Genomic DNA, 18,958 nt, shown 5'->3' on the forward strand with positions numbered 1-18,958 from the left:
AACATATACAATCAGCGAGAGAGTTTTTTTTTCCAAGAAAAGTTTTATTAAATCTAAAGAAAAAAATCGTTTAAATTATATTCTTTTTATAAAAGATTATTTCAGAAGATCTCACTAAATCTGTGTTTAACCCAAATTTTTATTTATCAAATATATTAGAAAACATGAATTTTAATTTTGATGTTTACCAAAAAAAAAAACACTATCTCACAAAAAATAATTGACTTTTTTGAAAACTGATAAAACTATATGAAATATTATAGAACGGCGCATATTTTATATTACTCAGTTCATTAAACACGGATTTTGAGCAGCAAATAGGCGATATGTTCACAAAAATTATCTCAAATACCATATTTGCTGTTTTTTATGTTTTTGTACACAAAATTCGTTGTTGTATTTTCTATTTAAAATGAAAATAGATATTATTCGGTTAATCGAATAATTTTAAATTAACCGATTATTAACTGATTATTAACCGAATAAATCTAAACCTCGATTAATTATTTGCTCGATTAACCGATTAAACCAGAAACCCGATTAATTGAATACCCTAGTATATATATGTATATAAGTTTGTAATTTCTACATTTTTCATTTCCGACCCTATAAAGTATATGGGGCATTTCGTTTCAAGTGAACCAACTTTTGAAATCGATGTCTTCAGATCGGGATGAAATTTACTATTGGATAGTAATTCAGACAAAATTTTTCAACAAGATCGGTCGAGAACTCCCTGAGTTAGAGGGGGTCAACATTTTACATTTTGGCCAAGCAGGTGTTTTTTCTTATCCATGTAACTTATTACCTATTGTTCTTAGCAAAATGTGTCCCAAATAGTTTAGATAGCTATTTCTTCAATCTTTCGAAAAAAAAAATAAAAAAATTTTAATATTTGTTTTCCGAAATCAAAAACTTTTTTGACTTTTTTCAAAATGGGCCTTTTTTTTAAATAAAGTTTAGATATTAAAATAAAGTTTAGATATTTTCCTTGAAGACCTATTTGGTCGCTTAGTGGGATGTGAGTTCGTTATGTATCAAAATAAATGTTTTGTAACTCAAAATGGACCTTTTTTTTAGCTCAAACAAAAGCTTAGATATTTTCCTTAAAGACTCTTTTGGTAGCTTAGTGGGATGCGAGTGGGATATCTATCAAAATAAATATTTTGTAACTCAAGACATACAATTTTTGACTTTTTTTTTTGCAAAACCTAACTTTTTTTCAAAATGGGCCCTTTTTTTAATTTTTTTTTGCTCAAAAGAAAGCTTGGGTCATTTCCTTTAAGACCTATTTGGTCGCTTAGTGGGATGTGAGTGGGATATCTATCAAAACAAATATTTTGTAACTCAAGACATACGATTATTGACTTGTTTTTTGCAAAATCGAATTTTTTTTCCAAATTTTTTTTTTGCTCAAAAGAAAGCTTAAGTCCTTTCCTTTAAAACCTTTTTGGTCGCTTAGTGGGGTGAGAGTGGGATAAAATCAAAATAAATGTTTTGTAACTCAAGATATACAATTTTTGATTTTTTTGGCAAAATCAAAAGCTTGTTTGGCTTTTTTTAAATGGGCCCGTTTTTTATTTTTTTTTGCTATGAAGAAAGTATAGGTCTATTCCTTTAAGATGGTTTTGGTCGCTTAGTGGGATGCGAGTGGGATATCTATTAAAATAAATGTTTTGTAACTTTTATCATAGCATCCCACTAAGCCACCAAAAAGGTCTTCAAGGTTTTGTTTGACCTAAAAATTAAAAAAACGTCCAAGAAAAAAAAAAAATTCAACAAAGTTTTTGATTTCGCAAAAAAAGTAAAAATTTGTATGTTTTGAATTACAAAACATTTATTTTGATACATAACGAACTCGGATCCCACTAAAAAAAGGGCACACAAAAATTATGTCTAAATTACTGTCCAATATAACTAACCTTGGTGCAAATTTCATCCCGATCGGAAGACATCGATTTCAAAAGTTTGTTCACTTGACACGAAATGCCCCATATATATTCTGGATCCTTATAGATAGCGGAGTCGATTAAGCCATGTCAGTCTGTCTATCTGTCTGTTGAAATCAACTTTCCGAAGTCTCCAATTAACTTACATGCACGATTCATACATTAATATCTCCGGAATTCTTCCGGTTTGGTTGCTACCTCGATTTTTTACCTATATCTGGATTACTAAAGGTAGGGTCACACATGGCAAATATTTACTCAAAAAAGCGTAACCACTTTTTTTTAGCACAAATTTATTTGACGTGTTTACTTTTACAAGTGTTTTGTAAGATCAAACAGCATCAAATAAAATAAAACCAATTGTTTTGATTTGACTCATCTTAACAAAATACGTTTTCGAAATAATTAATTGAATTCAAATATATTTTATTTAGTGGTTACGTCTTTTTCGTCAAATATTTGCCATGTGTGACCCTACCTTAAGTCATTAACATAGACAATATGGATATCTATCTAATGATAGATATTTCAAAGACCTTTGCAATGACGTATATAAAACCATGAGTTGGACCTACAATGGGTGAAAATCGGGAAAAAAATGTTTAACCCGAATTTTTTTTTTTCACCAAAATTATTTTTTCGCTAAATATTAAAAAAAAATTGAAAAAATAAAAAAAAGTTTTAAAATTAAAAAGAATTTGAATTTCAAAAAAAAAAAAAAAATTATAAAACAATTCGAAAAAAAAAAAATTTCCAAAAAATTAAAAAACAACTTTGGAAAAAAATAAATTTGAAAGTATAATTTGGTGAAGGGTATATAAGATTCGGCACAGCTGAATATAGCTATAGCTCTGCTTGTTTCTATATTCTTTGGACATCAAAAGCGTACGAACGTACGTTCGTGACCCCATTAAATGCTCATATCTTATTAGCGTCCACAAAACTGAAATAGGATGGCAAAACAATAACGATTAAATTTGTATATTAGTATTTAATGGTAAATGTAAACACATTAGTGAATTATAAACCAAATTAATGGTTTTTATGATACAAATGCAATTAAAGCCAAAAATTGCTATTATTTATTTCATTTTCCGGATAAAATAATAAAAAGGAGAAATTGTGTGTTAAAATCTATGTATTTATTATTTATACAAAAAGTAAAGTATAACAAAAAATGTCTATAGAAATAATTTTAAATATACTTTTTTTGTAATATATAAAAATTTAATATAAAACCGGTTAACCGATTTTTTTGAATGACAAAACCGGATATTTTTAAAAACACGCTTTTCGGTTAAACCGGAAACCGTTTTTTTGGACTCTCTAATCCGAGGTCTATGACTTGTTGTTAATGTACCTTAACCCTTAAATTTTAAATATTTATCCATTTAATTTTTAAATTTTATTTATTTTTAGGTCAAGTGTGGTCACATTTGCGGACGTTTTAGTTACCCCGGCATTATGGAGGCTGCCTACGGCAAATACGGTTACTACCTATTGTCCTTGCTGCAGTTTATGTATCCGTTTTTAGGTATGAATGCAACACAACAAAAATATAGATAAATTTAAATTTCCACCACAAAGTCATACACATGAACAAAAACAAAAACACTGACACAAACACACTTTTAAACGAATAATAGAAATTGGACACAGACAAAAATCAAAAAAAGAAAACTGAACATTTAACATTCAAATCTAAAAGCATTTAATCATCATTTCATTTGAATCCTTTCGATTTCATTGCATTGCATTCTAGTAGTATTCTATTCTTTCATATCACCAATTTACGTAATTACAGCAATGATTTCCTATAATGTGGTTGTGGGCGATACTCTGTCCAAGGTGCTGGTGCGCCTCATACCCTCCTGGGGCTCATCGATGGGTGCTGTTCGCTTGGGTGTGGTATTCTTTGTAACGGTTGGCATTGTTGTGCCCCTCTGTCTCTACAAGAATGTTTCACGTTTGGCCCGGGCAAGTTTCATTAGTTTGGCCTGTGTCGTTTTCATTCTATTCGCTGTGATTATCAAGCTTATATCGGGCGATTATAAAATGTAAGTATTTCATTTTTTTTAATCATAGACATGTATAAATGTATTCGCATTTATAATTCATTCATTTTGTTGGATTTTTCTTTGTTTAATTTTTTCTTTACTTGTCGTTGTTTTAAGTAGAAGTCAGTCAGCTAAACGGAAATGGCTAATGAAAGGAAATTCTATTCGTATTTGAATAAGTGAAGGACTAGACGAAAATAAGTTAATTGCTTAAATGTTTAAATCAAACAATTTCCGGTCGTTATTTTTGTTATTCATTTTATTTTTTGTTTAGAAGAAAAACTAGAAATTGTTTTGAATTTGTTGAGGTAAAGAAGATAATTGCCACAATTAACACACAATTTTACAAAATGAAATTAACTGGGGAAGTATTCCAAATCAAGCAACTTTTAATTGTTAAATACTACCAGGTAACACTGCATTTTTCAGATAGAACTGCATGATTAGGGTGTGTTTTTTATATTTTTACATCATTTATGTTTTCGTTAAAAAAAACGTCTATAATTTGAAGAATTAATTGTTTTTCAGTTAACCTACTGAAATATGAGAACTTAATAATCTATACAGAATTATTGTCCAAAAACCGATTAGAAAATGTTTTTGTTACTACAAATTCCTCAGATCATTATCTATCCAAACACATGTAAAGAAGAATTTTGAATGCAAGGCCATTTTTACCTAATTCAGGTTGAAATTCGGCACAACTAATCCCAGTATATACCAAATTCTATGAAGATTGGCCTATTGGCTCATAATTAGTCATAGCTAGTGTTAATAAAAAATCGACTTTTTAAAAAACCGGTTTGTCGGTTAACCGAAAATGTGTCTTTTGTAGAAACCCGGGTTTTCAGTTAACCGACTTTGAAAAAACCGGTTAACTAAAATTGTACTATGTTATGGTATATAGAGCTTATTACAACAGTTTAAGGGCAAAAGTTATAGTTTAAACAGACATTATTTCAGGCAGTTAAGAAGGCGGCGAAAACTAAGCCGCCATCTTTTTTTTTGTTATTTATTGTTTAGTTTTTGAATAAATATTATTTTATTATAAGAGAAAAATCAGTCAGAAAAATCTATTCCACTTCATAGGCTTACAAATGCCACGTACGATGGCATGGAATTACCCATATACTAAATTTAATCTGAACAAAAACTAACTTTTGCAGTTTGGCAAAATAGTTATTCCTATTATAAAACGACAAACTCTGTTAACTATTTCAATTATAAATTTAAATTATCCTTCAAAGTAAATTTACTTAACGAACGGTTCTCACTAGAGTTGTCAAACCGGTTTTCGAATTATTCGAAAAACCGGGTTTTTTCCAATTTTCCGGTTTTTTAAGCCGGTTTTTACAAAAGGACGGTTTTTGAGTTAGTCGACAAACCGGTTTTTTTGTCTCGAATTATTCGACAAAATCGAATATTTTTTAAAATTTATTTTAAGATTTTATGCGATTATTTTTAACAATTTTAATACAACAAGTAAGAGAGCTATATTCGGCTGTGCCGAATCTTGTATACCCTTCACAAAATTATACTTAAAAATAGTTTCTTATTTTTTTTTAAATTTTGTATTTTTAAAAAATCTTTTTTTTGTAAAATAGTATTTTTTTTATTTCCAAAAATTCTGATCTGATATGTGTCCAGCTGTTCTTGTTTTTTCATTGTTGTATCATTTCCATTACATGGTATTTATATCCTACACCATTAATATTCGCCTAACACCCATCTTGAAGTATACCGATAGACTCACTGAGTCGATTAAACAAAGTCCGCAAAATTTGGCACATCCATTAATTCACCTAGCTGCCGTAGAAATGTCCTCCCGAAATTGGACTTTATCAGTCATAAATGTTTAATTTATATAGGTATCTACCCAATAAGTTTTATATATACCGAAGTCATGTCACCTAATTCTATTATGATCGGTCCACAATAAGCCATAGCTCCCATATAAGGCCCACTTCCGAAAATCTCATTAACGAGCATAAATCTTTTCAGTCCTTGACTTTTTGAATGAAACACGTGTTTTTGGATAAAAAATCATTTTATCTTTCAACATAGTCCCTTTTGAGTTCTATATACTTTGTTCAACGTTTCTCCAATTTCTGTATCGCTTCCAAAAAAAATAACACTTGTCGAGGTCATGAAAATATGTATTTGTTTGTGATGCGATATGAAGAAATCTTTCTCATACCCAAGTGATCAATCAAAATTGAAAACACTGATCCATGTGAGAGATCGGTCAACACCATATGGTGAATTTTTCAATTGTTTCGGGTGTAGAGATTTCTACTGGACGTAATTCAGTAAACAACTTTTTTTTACCATTGAAATTGACGTTACAATAGTATTTATCAAGCTTAGCCTTTGTTTAAATTATGTTGTTTTTTTCCACAAAAAATAAGCTTAATGAGATGAAATTAATTTTCTCCTTTTTCTTCTCAAGTCAGGTAGTCTGCTATCAATGTCGCACAGTGGTTTAGGGACGTTTTCGGGTGCGCTAATGGGGTGCGTTGCGCCTCAAAGTTGGTCACCTCGGGCTTAAGTTTGTTTTTTAAAAATCGACAAAAATTCATTTATGATCCGAATGATCTGAAATTTAAAATATAAATAGTGCTTAAGAAGATCTACAATATCCTTACATTTGTAGGTTATCTCTTTAGTTGAAGAGATATTTAGGTTTATTTATTATTTTTTTTTTAATTTTGTTCGATCTTTTTACGGTTTTTTAGATGTGACGAGCTTACGGAGGGTCGATTTTTTGTCCTAATATCACCTACAGTAGTGGACTAAAGTGGATACATAAAATTAAAAATTTTTGAAATTTGTTATAATTTTTTTTTATCATAGAAACTTAAAATATTTTTTTAAGGCATAAAACTTAAACATTTTGCTTCAATAAAAAATTAAATACAGTACACTTATCACTAAGAAGTTAATAAAAAAAGACTGAAAACTGTGACCGCTTTTATTATTATTTTCGGACCGTTTTTTCTTTAGTATTTTGTCCAAAGTCCTTTGTTCTTTAAAACACTTTTTATGCGATTAGGCATGCTTTCCACGAGATTTTTAAAAGTTTGAGGTGGAATATTAGCCCATTCCGCTGAAACTCTTGACCAAAGATCCTCTAAATTGGTCGGTGCTCTTTCGTATTGGGAGAGTTTTCTTTTGACAATTGCCCACAAATTCTCGATGGGATTCAAATCCGGGCTCTGAGCTGGCCACCTCAGTGTTTGGAATTCTTGTTCAGCAAGCCATTTTTGCACAATTTTGGCAGTGTGTTTTGGATCCCCATCTTGCTGAAAAGTTATTTCTGTAGCAGGGTAAGCGCACTCCTCGATAAAAACGGGCAAATTGTTCTGCAAAATACTTAGACAGTACTCCTTGTTCATAATTCCTTCTATTTTAACTAGAGGACCATTGCCCCACCAAGTGAAACATCCCCACACCATTAGACTCCCACCACCGTGTTTCACTGTTTGCTTGACATGGTGTCGTTGAATGGTTTCACCGGGCCTCTTCCAACAATATTGTATTCCATCAAATTGGAAACGATTAATTTTCGTTTCATCCGACCATATCACTCGTTTCCAAACTTCAATAACAAAAAGACAAAGAGTGACAAAACTGGATAAATGCGGTTATGAACAACATATACAGTGGTGGTCAAAACATATGCAACCAGAAACAGAATTTTACAAAAGTGGTTTAAACTAGTTTAAGATGTAAACGAAAATATTCATTTGCTTATAATATTTTTTAATTAATGCTTTAAAAATAAGAATATGAAATTTAATTCAGAATTGTTTGCATTGAAAAGAAAAAAAATTAAAAAACTACGTATGGGTTGATATTTCATTGGTCAAAACATATGCAACTAATTGCTTTTAAAACATTTCTGTCTATAAAACTTAATATTTCGTGGCAAATCCTATATTTTCAATGACGGCCTTACATCGGCAAGGCAGTGAAGCTATCAAATTGGTAATAAAATTTGCAGGAATAGCGTTCCAAGCATCTACCAATCCTTGAATCATAATATCTGAATTAGTGCAATTTTCGGGGTCGATTCTTTGATTAACGATTTCCCAAATATTCTCAATGGGATTTAAATCTAGTAATTGTGGTGGCCATTCCATTACCGAAACTCTTTCTTGTGCTAACGACGATTTAACAACATGTGAAGAGTGCTTGGGGTCGTTATCGTGCTGAATAACTCATCGAAGAGGCATATTATCCTCAGAATTTGGAAGCATTACTCTTTCCAAGATGTCTCTATAGATAAATCCATCCATTATTTCATTAATTTAGAGCGATGGGACAACTCCAGCAGCAGAAAAACAACCCCCATACCATTACGTTGCATCCTGCATGCTTCACCGACGTTTTCCCTACGCGCAAAAACCGCTTATATCAAAACGTAATCAAAAGAAACGTTTGAAGTTTGCTATGGAGTATTTAAATTGGCCAGAAAACAAATGGACGACTGTCCTATTTAGCGACGAATCCGAATTTAATATCATCGGAAGTGATTTCATGTGTTACGTAAGACGACCACTTAACACGCGGCTTCAAGCACGATACTGTAAAAAGACACTGAAACATGGAGGATGCAACGTAATGGTATGGGGGCAGTTTTTCTGTTGCTGGAGTTGTCCCATCGCTCTAAATTAATGAAATAATGGATGGATTTATCTATAGACACATCTTGGAAAGAGTAATGCTTCCAAATGCTGTGGATAATATGCCTCTTCGATGAGTTATTCAGCACGATAACGACCCCAAGCATTCTTCACATGTTGTTAAATCGTGGTTAGCACAAGAAAGAGTTTCGGTAATGGAATGGCCACCACAATTACTAGATTTAAATCACATTGAGAACATTTGGGAAATCGTTAATCAAAGAATCGACCCCGAAAATTGCACTAATTCAGATATTATGTTTCAAGTATTGGTAGATGCTTGGAACGCTATTCCTGCAAATTTTATTACCAATTTGATAGCTTCACTCCCTTGCCGATGTAAGGCCGTCATTGAAAATATAGGATTTGCCACGAAATATTAAGTTTTATAGACAGAAATGTTTTAAAAGCAATTAGTTGCATATGTTTTGGCCAATGAAATGTCAACCCATACGTAGTTTTTTAATTTTTTTTTCTTTTCAATGCAAACAATTCTGAATTAAATTTCATATTCTTATTTTTAAAGCATTAATTAAAAAATATTATAAGCAAATGAATATTTTTGTTTACATCTTAAACTAGTTTAAACAACTTTTGTAAAATTCTGTTGCTGGTTGCATATGTTTTGACCACCACTGTATATATTTTTTATGTTTCTTGAACTAAATCATTTATTTTTTTTACTTATATATAGTAAAGATAGTACAAGATAAACAATGGAAAAATTACACTTCGATACCACCTGTCTGAACGTATGAATTTTAACAATTTATATTAGAGTGACAATCAGTTGTATGGAAAAAAATTTTTGTTAAAATTTTGAAGAGTGCCGGGTGGAATATTGTGACACTAGGCCTAAATGTTAAGTGCTGAAAATTTGAGCCAAATCGGGCAACGATATCTGGACGCGCATTGAGGTCAAAGTTCAGATATATGCAAAATTTTACTGTTAATATGGAATAAATAGGTGAAACTCGTTAACTTTCTGCATTGTTTTCTAGAAATATGTAGATTTATTTATATTAATGAATATTACATTAAAAAAAAAAATTTGGAAATTAACCCTGTATCTCCTTTGGTTCAAAATGAGCCAAAAACTGTATTATCGCCAAAATTAGAGAAAAATGCAAATTTTTCAGTTTTTGAAAAAATGTTGCTACTAAATAAATACTTTTGCAATTTAATGCAAAAGAATCGAAATATGTACGTAATTATCGTTGTAATGAGATATAAATGACAAATTTTGATTAAAAAATTTTAAAGTTATTACAAATTCGCCAGACCATTAATGTGTTTCAGGCCACTTGAACAAAAAATTTAGGAACAAAATTAAGATATTTCGTGAAAACTTAAAATAAAAGCCCATTTTTACTTAACATATGTCCATATTTACTTGTATATGAGTTTTTGTCTTCGTAGGATACCGTTAACTTATTCGCAGGTATGGCCAAAAAAAATAATTTTTTTAACGGCTGTTTCAAAACTCCATTTTCAAATTTTTAAAAATTTTGTTAAACAAATTTCAGATTTTTTCGATCATCACATTGGGGTTTATTGAGATCAAAATAGGGAATAAAAATATGAAAAAATTATGTCAATACCTCTTACAGTTTTTCCGTACCTGCGATTTAAATTTTGCGATTTTCAAGAAAAACTAATTTTTTGTCCATATTTAGGCGAATGAGCCCAATTTCCTTACTGTTATAAATTTTAAATAAAACTTATTCATAGTATTATAATCCTGGTAATTTTAAGTATGGTCTGAAAGTTTTACTAAAATCGGAAAACGTTAACCTTTGAATCGTGAAGGTCAAAGGCCAAATTTTTCAATATTTGTAATTTCTAATGAAAAGATAGCGAAATGTTATATAATGGTCTGGCGAATTTGTAATAACTTTAACATTTTTTAATCAAATTTTGTCATTTATATCTCATTACAACGACAATTACGTACGTATTTCGATTCTTTTGCATTAAATTGCAAAAGTATTTATTTAGTAGCAAAATTTTTTCAAAAACTGAAAAATTTGCATTTTTCTCTAATTTTGGCGATAATACAGTTTTTGGCTCATTTTGAACCAAAGGAGATACAGGGTTAATTTCCAAAATTTTTTTTTTAATGTAATATTCATTAATATAAATAAATCTACATATTTCTAGAAAACAATGGAGAAAGTTAACGAGTTTCACCTATTTATTCCATATGAACAGTAAAATTTTGCATATATCTGAACTTTGACCTCGATGCGCGTCCAGAAATCGTTGCCCGTTTTGGCTCAAATTTTCAGCACTTACCATTTAGGACTAGTGTCACAATATTCCACCCGGCACTCTTTGAAATCTAAAAAAAAAAAATCGGCTGTCACTCTAATTTATATACTTAATAATTATTTAATACGTTTGGATCAACATTTTTCCCTTTTAACATCAAGTGAAGAAACAGAGTATAAAAAAGGGTATACAAATATATTTAGACAAATTTCAAAATATTTGGTTGTGGGACTTATGTGGGACCTATAACCTATTATCGTTCGATTGTCATAAAATATATTAACGTGATTTTTATGTATTTATATGAGAGCTGTGGCCAATTATGGACCAATATTCACAAAATTCAGTATTATGATTTTTGAATACAAATTACTGATCTTTGTACTATTTTGGTTTAATATATGGATGCTATGACCTATTATGGTCCTAAGTATTTGAAGGCTATTTTTGTAGAATTTCATATAAACAACGTTGTTAACAAATGTGGACTTCATATGGGAGCTATGCCGAATTATGGACCAATATTTAAAAAATCTGTAGTACGATTCTTGGGTACAAATTACTGATCGGTGTAAAATTTTGGTTCAGTATAGATTTTAATGGATATTTGTGCAGGTTAATGTGTTTTCCTGAAGTGGATCTTATATGGAGGTTATGACCAATTATGGGCCTATCATCATAATATTTGGTACATCGATTTTTGTATATATTGAATAAATTTGTTTTGAATTTCAACCTGATAACTATATTTGTAAGAAATTTATAAGGATTTTAGTGATTTTTGGGAGTGGACCTTATATGGGAGCTATGGTTAAATATGGACCGATATTCACAAAATCCAGAAGTATGATTACTGGATATAAATTACTGATCTGTGCGTAATTTCATTTTGATATCGATAGTTTTTAATATTTTTTAAGGTTAATATCTTTTTTCGGAAATGGGCCTTATAGGGGAGCTATGACCAATTATCGGCCAATCTGCATAAAATTTGGTACAGTGATATCTATATATATGAGTATTATTTTTGTCAAATTTTAGCATGGTAAAGGTATTTATGAGAGATTTATGAGTACTTAATTGATTTTTTGAAGTGGACCTTATATGGGAGCTATGGTCAAATATGGACCGATATTCAAAAAATCTTGTAGTATGATTTCTAAATATAAATTACGGATCTGTGTGAAATTTTGTTTTGATATTGATATTTTTTAGATATTTATGTAGGTTATTGTGTTTTTCGGAAGTGGACCTTATATGGGAGCTATAACCAATTATCGGTCGATCTTCATAGAATTAGGTACAGCGATTTTGGTATATATAAAGATTATTTGTGTCGAATTTCAACTTGATAGCGACATTTATAAGACATTTATGCTTATTTAAGAGATTTTCGGAAGTGTACTTTATATGGGGGCTATGGTCAAATATGGGCCACGAAAAATTTTGTAATAAAATTTTTTTTACCACGAAACTTATTTTTGCTGAATTTTATATGGATATTCCTATTCTGTAGGCATTTATAGAAAATAGAACCATATTTCGGGAAGAAATTTGTATGGGGCTAGGAGAAATTATGGACCGATTCTTATAATTTTCACCAGAGTTACTTCTTTTATCATAAAAGTAACGAGTGCAAAATTTTATGATATTAGCTGCAATATATTTACAAAAAATGTCCAAAAATATGTGAAAATTATCAATTTTTTTTTTTGAGGTTGTCCCACATTTTAATTCATAACTTTGGTTCCACTATACCGATTTCGCTGATTTTCAATACCAAACGGCTTAGGACAATAATAAACATTTTTCTTGCAACTCTACTAAGTTTATTTGCGTATTTTGGACGTGAGCGTGTTTTACAGAGACGGACATGGCTCAATCGACTTAGAATTTCATAATCCACAATAATATTTATACTTTGTTGGGTCTCAGATGAATATTTCTCAATGTTACACGCGGAATGACAAACTTATATATACCCTCATTCACCACTTATGGTGGTGGAGGGTATAAAAACTTGCTAACATTAGGAACATGAAAAAAGTACCGTATTTATTAAGTTTTTTCCCAAAAAGGCCCATATATTTTTACTTTTGTATGTTCTTCGAGACTATATAAACAAAATTTAATGCAAAAGCCTGTAAAGTAAATTTTGGCTTACTTAAGCGTACAAAAAATCCCCCAGACCTATCCAAACTTGGGCAAATTTTAAACAAAATTTTAGATTTAAGTAAAAAATTCTAAAAAGGCAAAGCAGCGATCCTCAAAAAAGCTTCATATTTGTTGAACCCTATGTGCTTCTTAAATATCAAAATTTAAATGTCAAAAATTATAATGTCGTTGATTTATGGATAATTCAATCTATATTAGTTTTATATTTTTTATGATAACAGTTAAAATTTTACATTAATTCAAATTTTATATTTTGCTTCATGGAAAATCGTCCCAAAAATTTATAAAAATATTTAATTTTACTAAAATATCAATCTTCAGTACTAAGTATTTCCACAATATCAAATACTTATATAAAAACCTTTATTTACACATAAGAATTTCCACAAACCTTGCCCCTTTTGGAAAATTTGTACGTATTTTCATATATTTAAACAACATTGTAATTTTTGACATTTTTTACTTTCAAATACCGAAATTCCTAAATCAGGGAAAATTTGTTCCAAAAACTGAGTTTTTTTTAGAAAAGTGCCTACTGTGACTAAGCTGAACAACTGCAAATCAACACGAAAATACCTTAGCTCCAATCACATGAAATTTCGTAACAATATCTCCAATAGTTCCTGATATACCGAATTATTTAAAAAAAAAAGTTTCTAAAAAACTGTGTGTCGGTCAAACACAAACTAAATGACGCAGCTTGTACAAATTTTGACAGGAGTCAACTGTCGGATCCGTTAAAATATCGCAGAAAGTTAACAAGTTTCACAAATTTATTTCATAAATTTTGCATATATCTGACCTTTGTCCTCGATGCGCACCCCGAAATCATTGTCCGATTTGGCTCACATTTTCAGTACTAAACTTTTAGACCTAGTATCACAATATTAAATCCGGCACATTTTGAAATGTGCCGGATTTATGCATTTCAGTGCATGTTCAAATTTCAAAAACGATATACTTCCCCTTAGAAACATACCTAAAAACCACATTTTAGTAACTTTGGGGGAAACTACTTATACAACATCTCTCAGTTTTAGTAAACCAATTCATTCAACAATCAGAAAGAAATGGAAAACAGATGGATGGATGGATGTGTGTGTAGGTGCGTGAATGTCAGTGTATTGTGTAATGAAAAAGTACAAACAGAGAAAAAAGGAACCGAAAAATGTGCAATCATGAAGTGTTTCAGTTTGAAACTTTGTAGTTGGTTGAATGCCTTTTATTTGCAACGTAATTGCAACTTGTTTCTTTTCATATTCTCCTTAGAAATACAACCAACAGCTCTGTAGTTTACGTTCTACGCTTGAGGTTGTAATTTAACTGTAACAACACTTTTATTGTGTGCATATGTGTGTGTGTGTGCATTTATATACAAACTCACACACCAACACAAATGTTTACATAGCAAATACATGTGTTGAATATTCAAGCGGAAATGCTCACACACACACACATACACAACAGCATCTACTCAGTTAACTGAAGGACAGCACAGGCCAAAAACGAGTTGTGGACAACAAAGGGCACCAAGAAATGAAAATGAAAATATAATATAATATAATATAATGTTATTTCAACAAGAGCCACAGAGTATCATCCATTCTCCTTTTTTTCTACATTGTTTGCAACTTGTTGATATTTTAAAGAATATAAGATTCTCTAGGAAAATACTGAAAATTAAAGGGTGGTTTTGTCTCTGACCTTGGTAAGACATACATATTTGTTAAACTGTTGCATAAATTGAAGAAAAAGCTATCAAATTGATAGCCTACTGTGCCATTAAATTGGTTTCTGATGTAAACAAATTTCAATAGTCTTTGAAAAATTCAAATTTCTTTCACTAAATCTCACTTCATTTATAAATAGAAGAATATTTCTGCATAAGGTGCAGTTACAGATTGTGCATAATAGCTTTGGACACAAAACATAGGAGGGTGAAATTTCTAACAAAACTTACATTCAAATTTAGTATCGATTAATATCGCAAAAATAAACACAAAATACTACAAATTACAAATAATTTATGTTACTCTATACGAGTAATTATAATCCATAATATATTCACAGCTTATCTGCATCTCCTTCAAGATTTGGAACCTTTGGTGGAACAAAGGTTTTAAAGTTTGTGAAATTTTCAAGTGGTCATATATTTTACAATTCGTAATATCAAAGGCCCCTCTGTCAATACTGAGAGACAAAAAACTCAATTCACGCAATAAACCAGCTTATTATATTCATGCTGGAATTTGTGGTAAAGAAATTAAGAAAAGGAAAAAACTCATGTTGGTTTCAATAATTTTTTAGTTTATATTTTTCAACTTTAGTAAACCAGAAATAATAAAGATATAGATCTTGGATTTTACAATTTTATTCCTAATAGTGTCATCATAAACGCTTAAGAAATAATGAACAATGAATGTTAGTTTCATAGATTTTAAAAGAAAAGTGTTTTTACCCATATACCCATAATTAAGTATTAGAGATTTAACATAATTTAACAACAACGCACAGTGGCATAGAAAAAAAATAGAGGGAAATAAATATGTAACTTCTAAACGGTAAGTCCGATTTGAATGAAATTTCACATGCACAAAGAGGAGTTTAAGTTTTGAACTTGGACCTCATGAGCTCATTAGGGGCCCCAAAGTAGGAAAAAAAATTAAAAATTACGGCTAAAACCGGCTTTTTTGAGTCCAGTCAACTGTAATAAAAAAGCCCCTAAAGTATGCATTACAAATTTAGATATTTTATTTGCAAATAAATAAGAACAGGCAGGGTTGGAGAAACTTGACGAACTAACATTAGTAAATGCTACCGGTCAACTAGTATTTCATAAAAATGGATGTGTGTATGTATGTTCAGTTAGACAGAAAAGCCTTTTGGGTAACAGTGTAAAGTCAGATTTTTGATTTTCTGTCTGTGATAAACAATTTTGTTTACTCTTGCATATTAGGTGCATGAATAAGAAATTTCCATACTGAATTTTTGTATTTATTGGAACCAGCCGAAATGCCACTACATGTATTAACATTGAAGGTTGGTTCACCGACTTTGTCCGACACTGTATATTAAAATCGAGATGCATTATAAAACAGATATTTTCTAAAGGCCAGCAACGCGGACTGGGTTCAGCTATTTTGAAATAAAAAAAGAATTGAAAATTGTTGATACCGAGGGGACCAGGTCCATTCAAAAAACGTCTATTTTTTATATAAAATTTAACTTTAGGGCAAAAATTCTCAAATCGAATATTCGATATCAAAATATAGTAACCGATTTTAGATGACCCAATATCTTTTTAATTATTTTGTAAAGGTTTCCTATAACCCCGACTCTGGTATGGATATTATAGCCAAAAAAACTAAAAATTACAATTTTAGGGATTTTTTAACACTTTTTTGTTAATTGAGGGATTGCTTTAAAAAAATTAAAAATTTTGTTTTTATTTTTCCATTTTAAATAGAAAATTCTGCATAACTATGCAAAAATTCATTAAAAACTATTTTTTGTCATATTTTTCATAAAAGTATTCCATGAATTTTTTAATTGTCAAAAGTTATATACATTTTTGAAAAGTAGACAAAATCCTTTATCCATTGATATATAATATGTTTCACTTATGTTTTTACATGTCAAATTAATTAGGGAAAACTTAACAACTCGCAGAGAATTTACCTATCACTGCTATTTACATTCATAAAAATTCTGTTAGGTAGGCAACATACTTTTTTATGAATTTCTATGTTAGGTAAATTATCTGCGAGTTGTAAAGTTTTTCGTAATTAATTTGTCACGTAAAAAACATAAGGCACACATATTAAACATCAATGGATAGAGGATTTTGTCTACTTTTCAAAACTGTATATAACTTTTGACAATTAAAAAATTCACGAAATACCTCTTGGGCCCTGGTGAGCCCATTAGGTATGTGTATATGAAATTTCATTCAAATCAGACTTACCGTTTAGAAGTTACATATTTATTTTCCTCTATTTTTTGTATACCACTGTGCAACGTGTGAAAATTGTAAAAAAAACCTTTCTTGCTCACATATATTAATGGATAAAAGTTATCTTAGTTAGTCAAAAATTCTTAAAATTTTTAAACCGTTTTTAGAAAAATAATTTTGTATATATCATAAATTCCATAAGATATCACAAACAAATTAACTTTAAAAAATTAAAAACAAATTTGATACCTCTGAAATCAATAAACTCAAAAATAGCGCAGAAGATATTCGGTAAACACATACTCATTAGATTAATTTTTACTCTCGATTTTATATCAATATCAATTTCCATACAAAAATTGTAAAATTTTCAGTTTTTTTATAATTTTGTTAAGAATAGGTAGTATTGTTATTAAATATTAATATACTACCTTTGTTTACTAGGGTAGGTGGATTTAGCAATCGATATTGTGCCACCGAATTTTCGATAGCTTTTGGCATGTGGAAAAAAATTTCCACATATCAAAAACATAATTGTCGAGGAGCCCAAATTGTATCTGTTTATCGCTTATAATTTACGAGTTATAGGCATTTGAAAATTGAAATTTAAAAATTTTGCCATACGTACTTTTTTGTTAGTTTGACAACTACATTACCATTAATATACAAAGCAATATCAATTATGGATCCAAAAATATACAATTTTCAATATAAAAATTCAAAAATAGTACATTTTTGCTGTTTTTTTAAAAAAAAACTTCCAGCCATTTAGATGCCAGATTAATTTCCAAAAAATTTTGATTCTGCTCCTCTGTGGAGTGCTATATTCTGTTGATAAATTGACGAACATCACTGAATCGCTGAATTTGAGGGTGCTTCTGAATTTTTTAGATTATAATCAGCCAGACCAGCCGTGTAATAGGTAGGAGCTACAAAATCCATCAGTAAGATTTCTGAATACTTGAAACCAATTTGTTTTAAATTTTCTATCGATATTGATATTTATGAGAGGTCAATTTAAATTATTATGTTCCGATAGTCATAAAATATGAGAACTATGGCCTAAAATGTGAACTGTGACCAATTATGGACTAAGTAATAGTCACAAAATGAAATTGTTGCATAAATGAGTATAATTTCTGAATTTGAATTTTATCTTTATGTCGATATTTGTATGGTTTTGCAAATAAATGCAATAATATGATATTCGGAAGTGAGACTTATATAGGAGCTACTCCCAATTATGGACAGATGTTCACAAAATCAAGTAGTATGATTTTTGCATATATATAACTGATATGTTTAAAATGTTTTTTTCGATATCGATATTTGTGTAGGTTAATATGAAAAGAAGATTCGAAATTTTACAACAACTGCTCGGTATTTCCTCACAGTTTTAAAACTCATTAGGCCTTTCTCTCACTTAATTTTGTTCGCATAAATGCATTCACTCCACTTACAAATCTAATGGAATATTTATTTCATCAAGTGCTCCTTAAGAGAATTCTAGGCAAAGTTGTTCACTACCAACCAACAGCAAAATGCTCCAAAAATCTGATGAGTTTTGCTGTTTAACTTTCACTTAAAGCTTCTTAAAGCTAAGGAGCACACATATAGTATTTTTTCGTTTTTCCCTCTTCACTTTCGCTTACACAAGAAAAAAAGCAAATAAAAAAATAACCAAAACTTATTTATGTTAGAAGTATATGGTCCCTACGTGGGTGTTAATATTCCAAGGTGTTTTTTTTATGGAAGATCTGTAAAACTGTAAAAATGTGTTAATTGCTGCGTTCTTTTTTACGGCCAGAATGTGTGTTAAAGCGCGTGTTTGTTTACTCACACCCACCTACTACTGCTCGTCCTTTCACA

General features: G+C 30.1%; 1 protein-coding gene across 1 annotated transcript in view; it reads left to right on the top strand.

Moving 5' to 3' along the window:
* Positions 1–18,958, top strand: part of LOC135961286 (putative sodium-coupled neutral amino acid transporter 11) — a 132,038-nt gene that overhangs the window by 96,650 nt on the left and 16,430 nt on the right. The window contains exons 4-5 of the mRNA XM_065512782.1: positions 3,369–3,483; positions 3,754–4,006. Of these exons, the coding sequence (XP_065368854.1) occupies positions 3,369–3,483; positions 3,754–4,006 (368 nt within the window). The remainder of the gene's footprint in view (positions 1–3,368; positions 3,484–3,753; positions 4,007–18,958) is intronic.

The sequence above is a fragment of the Calliphora vicina genome, chromosome 5 (assembly GCF_958450345.1).
Source record: "Calliphora vicina chromosome 5, idCalVici1.1, whole genome shotgun sequence".
In the NCBI taxonomy this organism is placed as follows: Eukaryota; Metazoa; Arthropoda; class Insecta; order Diptera; family Calliphoridae; genus Calliphora; species Calliphora vicina.